Genomic DNA, 12,714 nt, shown 5'->3' with positions numbered 1-12,714 from the left:
CTTTTCCTTAACCCTTTCCCCATTCCTTTTCACGACTCTAGATTAAACCGTCCCAAGCAAGCAAGCAAAGACAGATTTCGAACAAGTAAAAAAACAAAATACCATGTAGTACAATGCCGTGTGGCTTTTTTCTCACTTACGTCAGCTTCTGCTTGATGAAGAAGGTGCGCAGATGCGACAGCTGCCAGGCACAAGTACCACCGAGAACGACAAGCTGAATTATCATCCATCGGATAACACGGGCGTTGGTGGACTCGGATTGATCCCTGAACTCGGCCTCACGTTCCTGTTGCCGCATGTTAGTGTCCTTTCCCATGCTTTCTGTGCTGCTTTGAGACATGTCCACTTACACGCTGGAAGACCTGCTCGCGACGGATATCGCTGAGGCGGTTGTTCAGGTCCCTAACACGGGTGGTAATGTCGGCAATGGTATCCTTGTCGGAGCTTTCAATTTCGCTGCTTGAGCCAATGACCATGTCGAGCTTCAGCTTAATGCCGCCGTTGGGCGAGGACGTCGAGAGCCACGCGGGGCGACCCGACGTGGACGAAGGCATGAAGCAGATTTTGTGATCACCGGCCTCGTGGGCGACAAAGTGGAACTTGCCAGACGACGAGCCAGCCTTGGAGACGATGCGGTGGTCATTGTTGAATACTTCCTGCACGAGGGCGAAATATGTTCGTTAGCATTCTATCCAGCAGGTAACACACGAAAACTCGATTTCGCAAGGGCAAAGGGCTCGACTGGTTGGGTACGGGCACGTACATCGACGGTAATGTAAATCTTGATGCCCTCGTGCTGTTGCCATGCACCTAGGCGGTCCTCCCACTCTTCGGCGGCGTAGGTTCCGGAGACGAGGGTATCCTTGGGAAGCTCTTCGTAGAAGCACTTTTGCGTCGAGCCGTCAATGAAGAAGTGCAGAGCCTGCGCGGCCGAGGCCAGGGCCATGATGGGGAGAAACGACCGCATGGCGGGCTACGTGCGATCGCAAGCAGCGTCGACACGGTATCTGGAGCGAGCTTCGAAGAGATGCGAGGTGGTTCGGATTCGATATCAACGGTCAAGCTGATAAAGAATAGGTAGTCTCTTGCGACAAGAAGATAATCGGAGGATCCAGAGAGACTCGACGTTGCGCGTGGTTGGGATAGATGGACAGGGAGGACGTCCAAGTTCACACTGCTAACACCACCTAGCCTAGGGGCTACCCATCGAAGCTGCCACGTCCCTCAAAAATTCGCCAGCGAGGCCATCCAGGGGTATACAGTCACGTGCACGCGCCTGCAAACCACTTTTCGCGTCTTGGTCCTTCCAATGCGGCACTGTCCACTGAGCGCTCCGTCAAAGCTACCTACTAAGAGCGCTGAGAGAGGTCCAACCCAGCCAGTGCTCGTCAACGCGGACAAATTTCTCGAGACTCCAATTACTTTGCGAATAGCCACGAGCTTCGACCGGGCGCAACAGCTACACAGCGCGCCGAGAAAATCCCAATCTTCTTTTCCAATTGCGTCTGTCAAATACGAATTCAGAATTAGATTAGGAAGCGATGCAACACCCGTTTTAATCCATCTCTTGACGATTACAACACCGGGCATCTCCACCCACGCCCATCACCAAACTAGGTCACAACAATGAGCTCAACAGACGTTCGCGACGTGCTTAACCTTCCAGATGGCCTGGCCGGTTCACGCCCGGCCAAGAAGCAGAAAATCTCGTCTGCGCGCCCCAACCTTAAGGGTCTAGCACGAGAGGTACACAATCTCGGCGGCGACAACCCGATCGCCATCGTTCCCGAAATCACACAGTTCAAGAAACGACGCCTAGCGAACCGCAAGCCAGCAGCACGATGGGAGTTACGGAACTTCCGCAACTCGGCACGGGAGGACTCGAGCCTAGTTCTACGACACTGGCGGCGCAAGGACACGAAGCACGACACGGACGCAACAATGACCGGCGCGACGAACGAGCGCGGCGATGTGACGGCTGCGGCGCCTGCTGATGAGATGGAAGACTCGGCATTTGCCAAATACAATGTGCAGGTGTCTGTCCCGCAGTACACTGCCGATCAATACCTACAAAACCTACAAAATGAGGACTGGACTCGTGAAGAGACCGACTATCTGATGGAGCTGGCCCGTGACTTTGATCTTCGGTGGCCCCTCATCTGGGACCGATACGAATGGAACCCACCGGCGATGAATGGCGAAGCGGATGCGGACGGTGACGAGAGCAAAGCGGTAGTACCGACAGCGCGCGCGCGGGCTTTGGAGGATCTCAAAGCACGATACTATGAGGTGGCAGCCAAGATGATGGCCGTCAATAAGCCGGTACAGTACATGACGCAGCCGGAATTCGCTCTTCACGAGCTCATGACGCACTACAACCCTCAACAAGAAAGGGCCCGCAGAGAATTCGCTGTCAACTCTCTATCACGTTCGCGCGAGGAAGCTCGCGAAGAGGAGTCGCTCCTGATGGAGATCAAACGAATCCTGGCTCGAAGTGAAAAGTTCAATGAAGAACGCAGGGAGCTATACAACAGGCTCGATTACCCTCACGCAGAGACGGACATAAGCACCTTTAAATCGTCTGCCGGCTTGCAGACACTATTGCAAAACCTTTTGAATATGGACAAGTCCAAGAAGCGCAAGTCGATTATGGGTGCCGAGGGTGCCAGCCCCGCGCAGGGCACCCCTCAGGCTGCCGCTCAAGAATCGACCACCAAGAAGGAGACTGCTTCTGCCGCTGCTGCTGCTGCTGCTGCCGCCGCCGCCGCCAACAACCACAACAATCGCGAATCCTCAGGGCCCGTCTCAACACCTACGGCTGCGGGCAAGAAGACGCCGCAGCAGGCGCACGAGCGTCGAAAGCTCTCCGACCAGGAAGAGGCCATTTACGGTGTCACGCATCACGACCGGTTGGGCTCCGGGCCTACGTTCCGCACAGAAAAGATCAACAAGCTCTTCTCACACAAATCCAATCAGCAGCAGATGCGCATCAACAACACGCTCAACGAGCTCGATGTGCCTAGCAAACTTGCCATGCCCACGACGGCCACAACGCAACAGTTCGAGGCTTTGCTGGGTGCAGTCAATGGTCTGTTGGACGCTCGCAAGGTGTCGGACAAGCTAGACGCCGAAATCAAGATTGAAGAGGCCAAGAAGGCTGAGCGAGAAAAGGCGCTGGCTGGGCCCGAAGCGGCCGTTGAGGGAGTAGAGCCCGCGGCCGCTGAAGCAGATGCGGCGGCCGAGAAGACGGAAGAAAAGACGGAGGGCGACAATGCTCCCACAGAGGCGGCGGCCGCCGCCTCCGCCCGCAAAGCTGATGAGGCTGCTCCCACGATAGAAGAGCCAGAGACGGGTGCCGCCGCAGAGGCTGCAAAAGTAGAGGATACGTCAGCTGAGGCGGAAGACAAGGCCAAGGATACTGCCGCAGACAAGGAGAAGCTTTCACACCCAGGTGGCACCGGGTCCATATCCCATAAGCGAAGCGCCAGCGTGCTTAGCATGACAAGTGACAAGAGCACCAAGCGGCAGAAGAAATAAAGACTGGGGGCTCCAGCAGAATACACGAGATAAAGGGGGCACGGCAGATGTACGAAATTTTCTCAATGCCGGCCTGGCAACGGTCCCGTTTCACCGCCACCATCTCGCGTAGCCGTTGATGCCAGGTGTTGCTTGTCTGCATGTGTGTGTGTATGCATAAAAGAATGCGTATCATTATCTCCTCCCCCCGCCTCGCATTCCCGGCCACGTCGAGCACACACTGCCGTGTGTCGTTTGCAGAGCATTTTAGATGCAACTTGTTCTGGCGGGTCAAAGCGCGCTTTCTCCTCCCCCTCCCTTCTCGCTTTTCTCACTCACACACACCATCAGAGTGGAACGAGATGCAGTGGGGGGGTTTTTTCTTTCGTGCAAGCAGGAATGCAGCATTCTATTCTTGGACATGCGGCCAGGGCGACGACGAGGCTTACAGACGGGCGCGTACTTGTCAGACTCGACGTCACGGCGCACATCAGACGAATCATTTTTTGAGAGAGAGCGGCGGGGGGAAGAGGGCCGGCCACGTGGGAAATACAGCCGCCATCATGTACAATATAATACGCTGTTACCTTGAAATCAAAGAGGATTCATTCCATCAGCAAGCCACACCACCCCCTCCCTTGTTTATCTCCATCTCCCCCTGCTGTACCTAGTTGTTCATGGCAGGCGGGGGCAAGTACCTGTTCATATCAAAGAAGAAGGGGTCAGAGTAAGCGAGACGGCTTTTACAACTCAAATTATTCATGAAACAGATACACTTCAAGTTCCATTTCATTGTCTCTGTAATCAGGTTTCTGGCAAGGATGATACTCTATAGTTGGTTGGTGTTTTGGCTCGCTTTGCGTCGTACATATATTGTCACCTGCAAGAATAGAGTTTAATATTTGTCGCCTGATTTCCTTCTTCTTGGTCACCTTGTTTTTCTTTGTTTCGTGCGCTACACATGGCATTAGCCAGTGATTGAGTATCTGGGCGTGGTGGGGTGGAGAGGGACTCGTTTCAGGTATACTATTCTCGTCTCATGTAGAACATTGTCGAAAGGACGCATCATGTGTCGAAAATAAGGTTTCGTCCAAAAAGGAAAAAAGGGAAAAAAGGGAAGAGGAATAAGCAGAGTTGAATGAAAAGAGGGGCGAAAGGCGAGGGGGGGGTTGTCGTTGTCGTTGTCGTTGGCGGTCGCCGGTTGGTGGTTGAATGGCCAAAGACTAACGTCGGCCACCCACTTCTCGGCACCACCCACTTCTCGGCAGGTCAAGCAGAACAACAGCACGAATTTTAACATAGCATAATAAAGCTAAAAAAAATCTAAATAACATAATATATATACTAATTAATAAAGAATTAGATAGAGAATAAGAATTAAGATAGATTAATAGGAAATTCGTAGTTAGTCTTATTTAATTATACTTTAAGCTATTAGTAAATATTTTTAATATCTATTATTTTAATAAATAACTAGTTAGGATTAGTAATAACTATTTAGTATTTTTTAGACTATATAAGAGTTATTTTTACTTTAAGTTTTAAGATTTTTTACTTTAAGAAAGTAATTTAAGCTTACTATATATTAAATTACTTTTCTATTTTTCCTTATATTTACCTAATAGTATATATATTTATAGGGGTATAAACTGAATATTATATTATATAATAATTATAATAAAAATAAGCTAATTTTTCTCGTTATAACGCATATACTCTTACCTATTTTAACCTAGGTTTAGAATTAAAGTTATACAGAATTACACTAGCTATACCAGGTACTCTACCAGCCACCCCAGCCACCTTAACCTTATATAAGGTCATGACGAACCACTTGAATTTATTCGAGTCATAGACTAGAATAGACCCACATTTTTCGTCTATATAGATCCAGTAATTCCCTATGCCTTTTGCCATAGAAATAAGCAAGCTTCTTGTAACGATGGCTTAAATCTAAGTCACAGTAAGTCTGTTTCTTAGGAAGTGAGTCAGTGTAACGATGGCTTAAATCTAAGTCACAGTAAGTCTGTTTCTTAGGAAGTGAGTCAGGCTGAAGCTACAGGGTAGCACGTTAAGCAGTATCGTTAAACGGTCGTTAAGAGATTAACTCTTAATAGTAGAACTATTGCTTAGATTAATTAATAGAGATCTAGACTACTTGGCTATGGGAATACTTCCTTCTTAAGTACTCGTCTATCTCTCTATTATAGACTTAGATCATACTGATCCCTTCTGATCCTGTCGCACTAGATCAGACTAAGCTCGTCCGATGAGTCTATTTGGATCAGTTCGATCCTTCCTGATCTATCACGTGACTATGTCTGCTTGTACCTTCGTACCCTAGGTGCTTTCTTAGCCTCTTCCTGCGCCACTGGTCCTCCCCCGTGGCTGCATAACAGGCCGCCTTACTATCCTTTGTTCGTTTATCATATTATTCCCCTCTTCCTTGGGTCTTGTCCTTAAGACTTCGTAGCTCCGTCGTAGGTTCCCCTCCCTCTTATATCCTTATCCTTTTAACATGCCTTCTGACCACATTACCAAACAGCGGTCTCGCCCGAACCAAAAGGTTAATCGCAAACGTCTGTCCGAATTTATTACCGCTTTTGGTTTTATTATGCTATCTTATAATTCTTGTCGCTAAAATAACTGCGAATATATCGTCGCTAAGGGAAAAGATCGTTATAGCGAATGCGCACTACGGGGTTATTCAAACTGCAATCCGGGCGGTACTTCTTCTAATGCCTATGCTCGAGTTCTTCGCGAGAAGGACTGTCTTGACAAGGAGCGCGCTTCCGCCGAAGAGGACCTAGAGCGTGCGATAGCTTGTCTCTAAAGGGTTCGTCGTCAAGAGAAGTTCCTTCGTCAAAAGGTAGCGGAGATGGTGGCTCGTGGTGTTGAGAGCCTCGACGAGCTGGAAGCGCAGGAGCATTCCGAGCTGGAAGCTTGTATGGCCGACCAGTTACCCGAGTTCCTCATGGATTTAGGTCTTCCGGTTTTGTCCGAATTTTTGTTACCTTCTGGTGGAATTGCCACAACAGGTCTGGGCAGTTCCTGAGGTTTACTACTAGCTCCCATGTGTTTTCGGAGTTAGGGTATCCTTTCTATTTGATAAGATATTGACGATTTTTTATGTTCCCTCGTGCCTTAAGTATCTCCTTAACTTCGTATTCGTCCGTATTCTCTACCGTAATTCTTATAGCGAGTGTAGAATCATCTAGTGCTTTTTCCAATAGTAACACATGAAATATGGGATAGATTCTTATCCCCTCCGGTAAGGATAGTTCGTAGTTGGTGTTTAATATTTTTCGTTTGATAAGGAATGGTCCGATTTTCTTCTAGTCGAGTTTGTCGCTGGGTTGTTTCGTTTTGATGTTTTTGCGGATAAGGTAAACTTTATCTCCCTCCTCTAGGATTAGCGCTGGCAATCTCTTTTTATCCGCATAGTATTTTATTCGATTCTGCAGAAATATCTATTCTTGCTATAAGTGTTTTTGTGTTTTAGTGATTGTTGCTGTATGTGCTATAGCTACTGGCGCGTGCACACTGCGTGCCGCATGTGTTTCGATAATAGGGTTAAATCTATAGTTTGCCCTGAATGGTGACATCTTCATATTTTCGTTTTCTGAGCTATTATAAGCCCATTGTGCAAGTGGTAGCCATTCTACCCAATTGTCTTGTCGATAGTTGACATAGCTTTGTAGGTACTATTTAAGAACTTGGTTTAAGATTTCTGTCTGTCCGTCTGACTGTGGGTGGAATGCTGTAGATAAGCCTTGCTTAATCTTTATTGTTTCTATTAGGCATTTCCAGAAGTTTGACGTGAATAATTTGTCTTGGTCTGATATAAGTCGTGTTAGTAGGCCGTGCTGTGCGATAACTGTCTTGAAGAATATATACGCTAGATCTCTCGTATTGCTAGATTCTATGTAAGGAATGTAGTAAGCGTATTTCGTGAGTTTATCCACTATGACTAGGATACTGTCGTAAGTGACTCCTGTTATTGGTTCTTTGGATTTCGGTAGTTTGACGATAAAATCCATTGTGACTGTTTGCTATGCTCTTTCAGGTGGTGGTATTGGCTGTAGTTTACCGTAAGGAGCGTGTCGTGCTGCTTTTGCTTTTTGGCAAATGTCGCATTTGTCCATAACTTGTTGTACTATTTTTCTGCTTTCGGGAAAGTTGTATGATCTCCTTAGTCGACTGATTGTTTTCCCCACACCCTGATGTCTATGTAACGGGTGTTCGTGTATTTCTCTGATAAGTTGCTCTTGAAGTGTACTAGGGACGTACTGCCGTTCGTTGTATAAGAAGCTTCCCGCTTCCTTGCGCAAGTGCGTTTTTGTCTCCCAATTGTCCAAGTAGTTGTCGTTTTTGCTGTATGATGCAATTCGTTATATCCATGTCTCATCTGGCTTTACCTGCCAGGTAATGTCAATTTCTCGGGTGCCTAGCACAAGGTTCCCATCCTTGGTAGCGCATAATAAGGGTGCATTATCCACTTGTTCTTCTGATTTTAAGTCCTCTCTTCGGCTAAGCGCGTCTGCTCTTCCGTTTTTGGATCCTTTACGGTATATGATCTCGAAATCATAATCCGTGAGGGTTTCATACTATCTAATTTGCCTTTTATTTAGGTCTTTCGTGGTTAAAAACGATGTGAGATTTTTGTGATCGGTGTAGACTTTAATCTTATGTTTTGCTCCTACGAGATAGTGTCTCCATTCCTTAAAGCACTAAATGATGGCCATAAGTTCTTTGTCGTGAATGCCATAGTTTAGTTTAGGCCTGTGGAGTTTCTGTGAGAAGAAGGCAACTGGGTGCAATCTCCCTTCATCATCTCGTTGTCCGAGCTGTCCGCCAAGGGCATAGTCCGAGGCGTCGGTCTCGACTTCATAAGGTCTCTCTAGATCAGGTGTTTTCATCACAGGTTCCTATGTAACGAGTTCTTTGATCGTGGTGAAGGATTTCTCTTCCTTTTCTGTCCACTTGAATTTAACGTCTTTCTTGGTTAGGTTAGTGAGAGGTCGCGATATATCTCTGTATCCTTTTAGGAATTTTCGGTAAAAGTTCACGAATATAGTGAACGCTCTCACGTCTCTGACGTTTGTTGGTGTTAGCTATTCCTTAATTGCTTTGATCTTGTCTTAACATATCTGTATTTCTCCGTGGGTGATAATAAATCCCAGGAATTGTACGCTACGTTGGTGGAACTTGCATTTAGCTACTTCTACTAGGAGTTTGTTATCTTGCAGGGTTTGAAGTACCTCGTGTACGTGTTGTTTGTGCTCCTCAAGGGTGTTCGAGTAGATGAGGATGTCGTCAAGGTAAACCACAACAAATACTCTGATTTGTTTGCGTAGGATCGTGTCGATCATGGTCTGGAACGTTGCTAGTGCGTTAGTAAGTCCGAAAGGCATCACTAGATATTCAAAGTGTCCTTTGGTGGTTCTGAACGCTATCATCCATTCGTGGCCCTTTTTTATTCGTATGAGGTTATAGGCTCCTCTTAGGTCAAGTATGGTGAAATATTTTACTTTCCTAACTTTGTCTCGTATTTCTACTATGAGTGGTAACGGATATCGATTCTTGATTATGATCTTATTAAGTGGTCGATAGTCGATGTATGGTCGTAGTTTTCCGTTCTTCTTCGGTACCCACAGGACTGGGTGTCCTGCTGGGGACTTTGATGGTCTTATGTATCCCTTTCGTAATATTTCCTCTAGATACTCCTCGAGTGCTGCGTCCTGCTCGGGGTTCTGGGGATATATCTTGTTGAACGTTAGTTTAGTACCGGGCTAGAGTTTGATCTTATGGTCCTAGCGTAAATACTCTGGTAGTCCTATTTCTAGCTCGTCGCTGAACAGCTTGCTGTACTTTGAGTATTCCTCGGGAATCTCCGTTGTCTTAGCTTTTAACTCTCTGGTGATCACATATATTCCTAGAGGTCTGTCATGATTCGGTGAAGGTGCCTTTCTGCGGCCGCTCTTCCTGCCGTAATCGCATCCTAGCGTATCCCATTGAAGTTGGCCGGTTCTCTAATTGACTCGGGGATTGCTTGCTCGCAACTAGGGTATCCCTAATATAACATCGTGTTTTGAGATCACTATGATGTCTAAGGTAACGTGGTGTTTCGTGCCTTGTATGTCGACTGGTAGCTGCGTAACTTCTATGTCGACTACTCCTTAGCCGTAATCCACCGCTCGTCCTTCTACAGTCGTAAGTCGGTAGGGCTCGTCTTTCATAGTCTAGGGCAATCTTAGTCTGTTAACGAGATTCGGCAAGATAAAATTTCCTTATGCTCCACTATCTATCATTGCCTAGATCTTTCTTCCCATAATGCTCATAGTAATCATAAGGTACGCCGTGTTGCCGATGTCTACAACATATAGAGACCTATCAGATCTCCGTCGAAGAATCGGTCTTAGTTACGACGACGGTTGTCGTTTCCCGAAATCTTCTTTTGTTCGCGTTCCTTCTTTCGTAGTTGTCGGTGGTAATCTTCCGTACTATTAGAGCTTTGGCAGCTTTCTGCTTGCTTGCCTGCTATGTTGGTCGAACTCGGGCTAGGCGAGTTGGTTATAATTACACTATTTCCAATATCCTCGTATCGTGAGGTCATAGCGCGGATAGTGTATACGTTTTCATCCTCAACATAGTGAACTTCTGTGTTCCTTGATAGAACAAGTCCTCTGGAGTCTCTCCTCCATACTTTCTAGTGTCGTAGGTCAGTTTCTAAATAGGGTCTATACGGGTTTTGTCTTCCATTGGGTCGCGGAAACCATCTATATTCAAGCTTCTTCCACAGGTGCCTTCTACAGTTGTCGTGTGAGCACGATGCCTAAGAGATTATCGTATGTTCTTGGTGCATAGGGTTGAGTGCTGGGTGCAGAGCCGTGGTTTTGCTGGTTCGCGCAGTGTTATCGTCTTCCGCTGAGAGTAGTTTTCGAATTAAGACCGTAGGATTAGATATATCGTAACCGTGGATCATGACTCCTACTGGCTCAGGGTCTCCTTCCCCTAGCGACAGAGCGCTAGTAAGGGTACTTGGTGGCTGAGGGACCTGAGAGTATGGAACACACGTATAGGTATCAGGTAAATCGAGTTGCGTTGTGTACGCTGGCGGTCGAATACCGTGTTCCTCATGCTCTTCTTCTGGCACTGGTTGGGTTCCAAAATCCCAATCTTCACCCTCCTCAGTAGTATCATCTACAGAGTGGTAATCATCCGTATCGAGGTATCGTTCGGTGTCGGAGATATATTCTTCGCTGTTTGCCATACTAATGTTTCGTGTAGGCAAGTTTTCGCGGTTGGCCGCGTGAATCTTCTGTTCCTTCACGGGCTTCCATTGCTTCTTCGGGGCTTGGCACTTGTTCGCGAAGTGTCCTACCTTACCACAATTATAGCAGGTTTTCCCCTTTTCTTTATTGACGGCGTCGAGTTCTATAGGTCCTGCATGATAACCATATGCGGTGGAGGTGTGTTGTTGTGCCTTAGTATTTGACTTATGAAATTTTGGCATGTTTTTGTAACCAGATCCTCCCCTCTTCTCCTGACGTCGTTCATATAGACGGTTGTCTGCCTTGATGACTTAGTCCACGAAATTGTTAAAGAGTTCAGGTCGATTATCTCGATAGATGTCGTCCTTGACTTCCTCCTTGAGTCCTTGGTAGAAAATCTCCATCTTGGGTTCATTGCCCTAATTGAGCTTGGCTGTAATCCGTTTAAACTCCCTGGCGTAATGAGCTGTAGATCCCGTTTGCTTGAGTCGGGTAAGTTGTCGAGTGGCTTCTTTGTGCTCATCAGGGTTTCCGAATGTAGTGAGGATACGATCCTCGAAGTTTTCGTAATCTCTAAAGATGTGGATAGTTTCAATATTTCGGGTTGAATCGTCATCGTGTTTCAAATAGTCTCGTAGCGTAGGTTCCCACCATTCCATCGCTTTTCCGGTCAAGAGGTTTCTAATATATAGGATTTAAGATTCGGGTGTCTTGAGTATATGGTGATTGACTCGGAGGTAAGCTCTTGCCTAGGTGAGGAAGTTCCTCACGTCTCCCTTATAACCGTCGTATGGGACTAGTTTAGGAAATTTTGGCATATCAGTTCGAGGCTCGGCTTCAAGGCCGTCCTTGATTTTGAGTCTGATTTCGAGTTTGTCCTTCGCTTCTTCGAGGTCGTTAATCTCCCCTCGAAACTTCATGGCACTTTTCTTGAGCTCGGTATTCTCTCTCTCAAGGACACCAACTCAGTCGAGAAGTTTCTGAAGCACTTCAGCTTTGTTAGTAGTAGGTCCGCTTTCGGTAGACATATTAGCTACTCAAGGTTTTAGGGTAACTCACTGAACAGGATTAATCAAAATGTAACGATGGCTTAAATCTAAGTCATAGTAAGTCTGTTTCTTAGGAAGTAAGTCAGGCTAAAGCTACAGGGTAGCACGTTGAGTAGTATTGTTAAATGGTCGTTAAGAGATTAACTCTTAATAGTAGAACTATTGCTTAGATTAATCAATAGAGATCTAGACTACTTGGCTATGGGAATACTTCCTTCTTAAGTACTCGTCTATCTCTCTATTGTAGACTTAGATCATACTGATCCCTTCTGATCCTGTCGTACTAGATTAGACTGAGCTCGTCCGATGAGTCTATTTGGATTAGTTCGATCCTTCCTAATCCATCACGTGACTATGTCTGCTTGTACCTTCGTACCCTAGGTACTTTCTCAGCCTCTTCCTGCGCCACTAGTCCTCCCCCGTGGCTGCATAATAGGCCGCCTTGCTATCCTTTGTTCGTTTGTCATAGTCAGGCTAAAGCTACAGGGTAGCACGTTGAGCAGTATCGTTAAACGGTCGTTAAGAGATTAACTCTCAATAGTAGAACTATTACTTAGATTGATCAATAGAGATCTAGACTACTTAGCTATGGGAATACTTCCTTCTTAAGTACTCGTCTATCTCTCTATTATAGACTTAGATCATACTAATCCCTTCTGATCCTATCGCACTGGATCAGACTAAGCTCGTCCGATGAGTCTGTTTGGATCAGTTCGATCCTTCCTGATCCATCACGTGACTATGTCTGCTTATACCTTCGTACCCTAGGTGCTTTCTTAGCCTCTTCCTGCGCCACTGGTCCTCCCCCGTGGCTGCATAACAGGCCGCCTTGCTATCCTTTGTTCGTTTGTCATACTTCTTTACGACGCACGTGT

General features: G+C 46.6%; 2 protein-coding genes across 2 annotated transcripts; one reads left to right on the top strand and one right to left on the bottom strand.

Annotated features, from left to right (window-relative positions):
* Positions 1-136: 136 nt before the first annotated feature.
* On the bottom strand, positions 137-946 carry V2A60_001758 (emp24/gp25L/p24 family/GOLD-domain-containing protein; the record flags this gene model as incomplete). Its single annotated transcript, XM_083253115.1, has 3 exons — positions 137-286; positions 351-656; positions 764-946. 3 exons carry the CDS (start codon positions 944-946, stop codon positions 137-139), a joined length of 639 nt encoding a protein of 212 aa, XP_083109241.1.
* A 680-nt stretch (positions 947-1,626) lies between these two features.
* V2A60_001757 (SANT/Myb-like DNA-binding domain-containing protein) lies at positions 1,627-3,537 on the top strand (the record flags this gene model as incomplete). Its single annotated transcript, XM_083253114.1, has 1 exon — positions 1,627-3,537. One exon carries the CDS (start codon positions 1,627-1,629, stop codon positions 3,535-3,537), a length of 1,911 nt encoding a protein of 636 aa, XP_083109240.1.
* Positions 3,538-12,714: the final 9,177 nt, after the last annotated feature.

This window comes from Cordyceps javanica, chromosome 1 (assembly GCF_051103115.1).
Source record: "Cordyceps javanica chromosome 1, complete sequence".
Classification (NCBI taxonomy): Eukaryota; Fungi; Ascomycota; class Sordariomycetes; order Hypocreales; family Cordycipitaceae; genus Cordyceps; species Cordyceps javanica.
The sequence above is the reverse complement of the archived record's forward strand: the minus strand, read 5'-3'. Positions and strand labels throughout refer to the sequence as shown.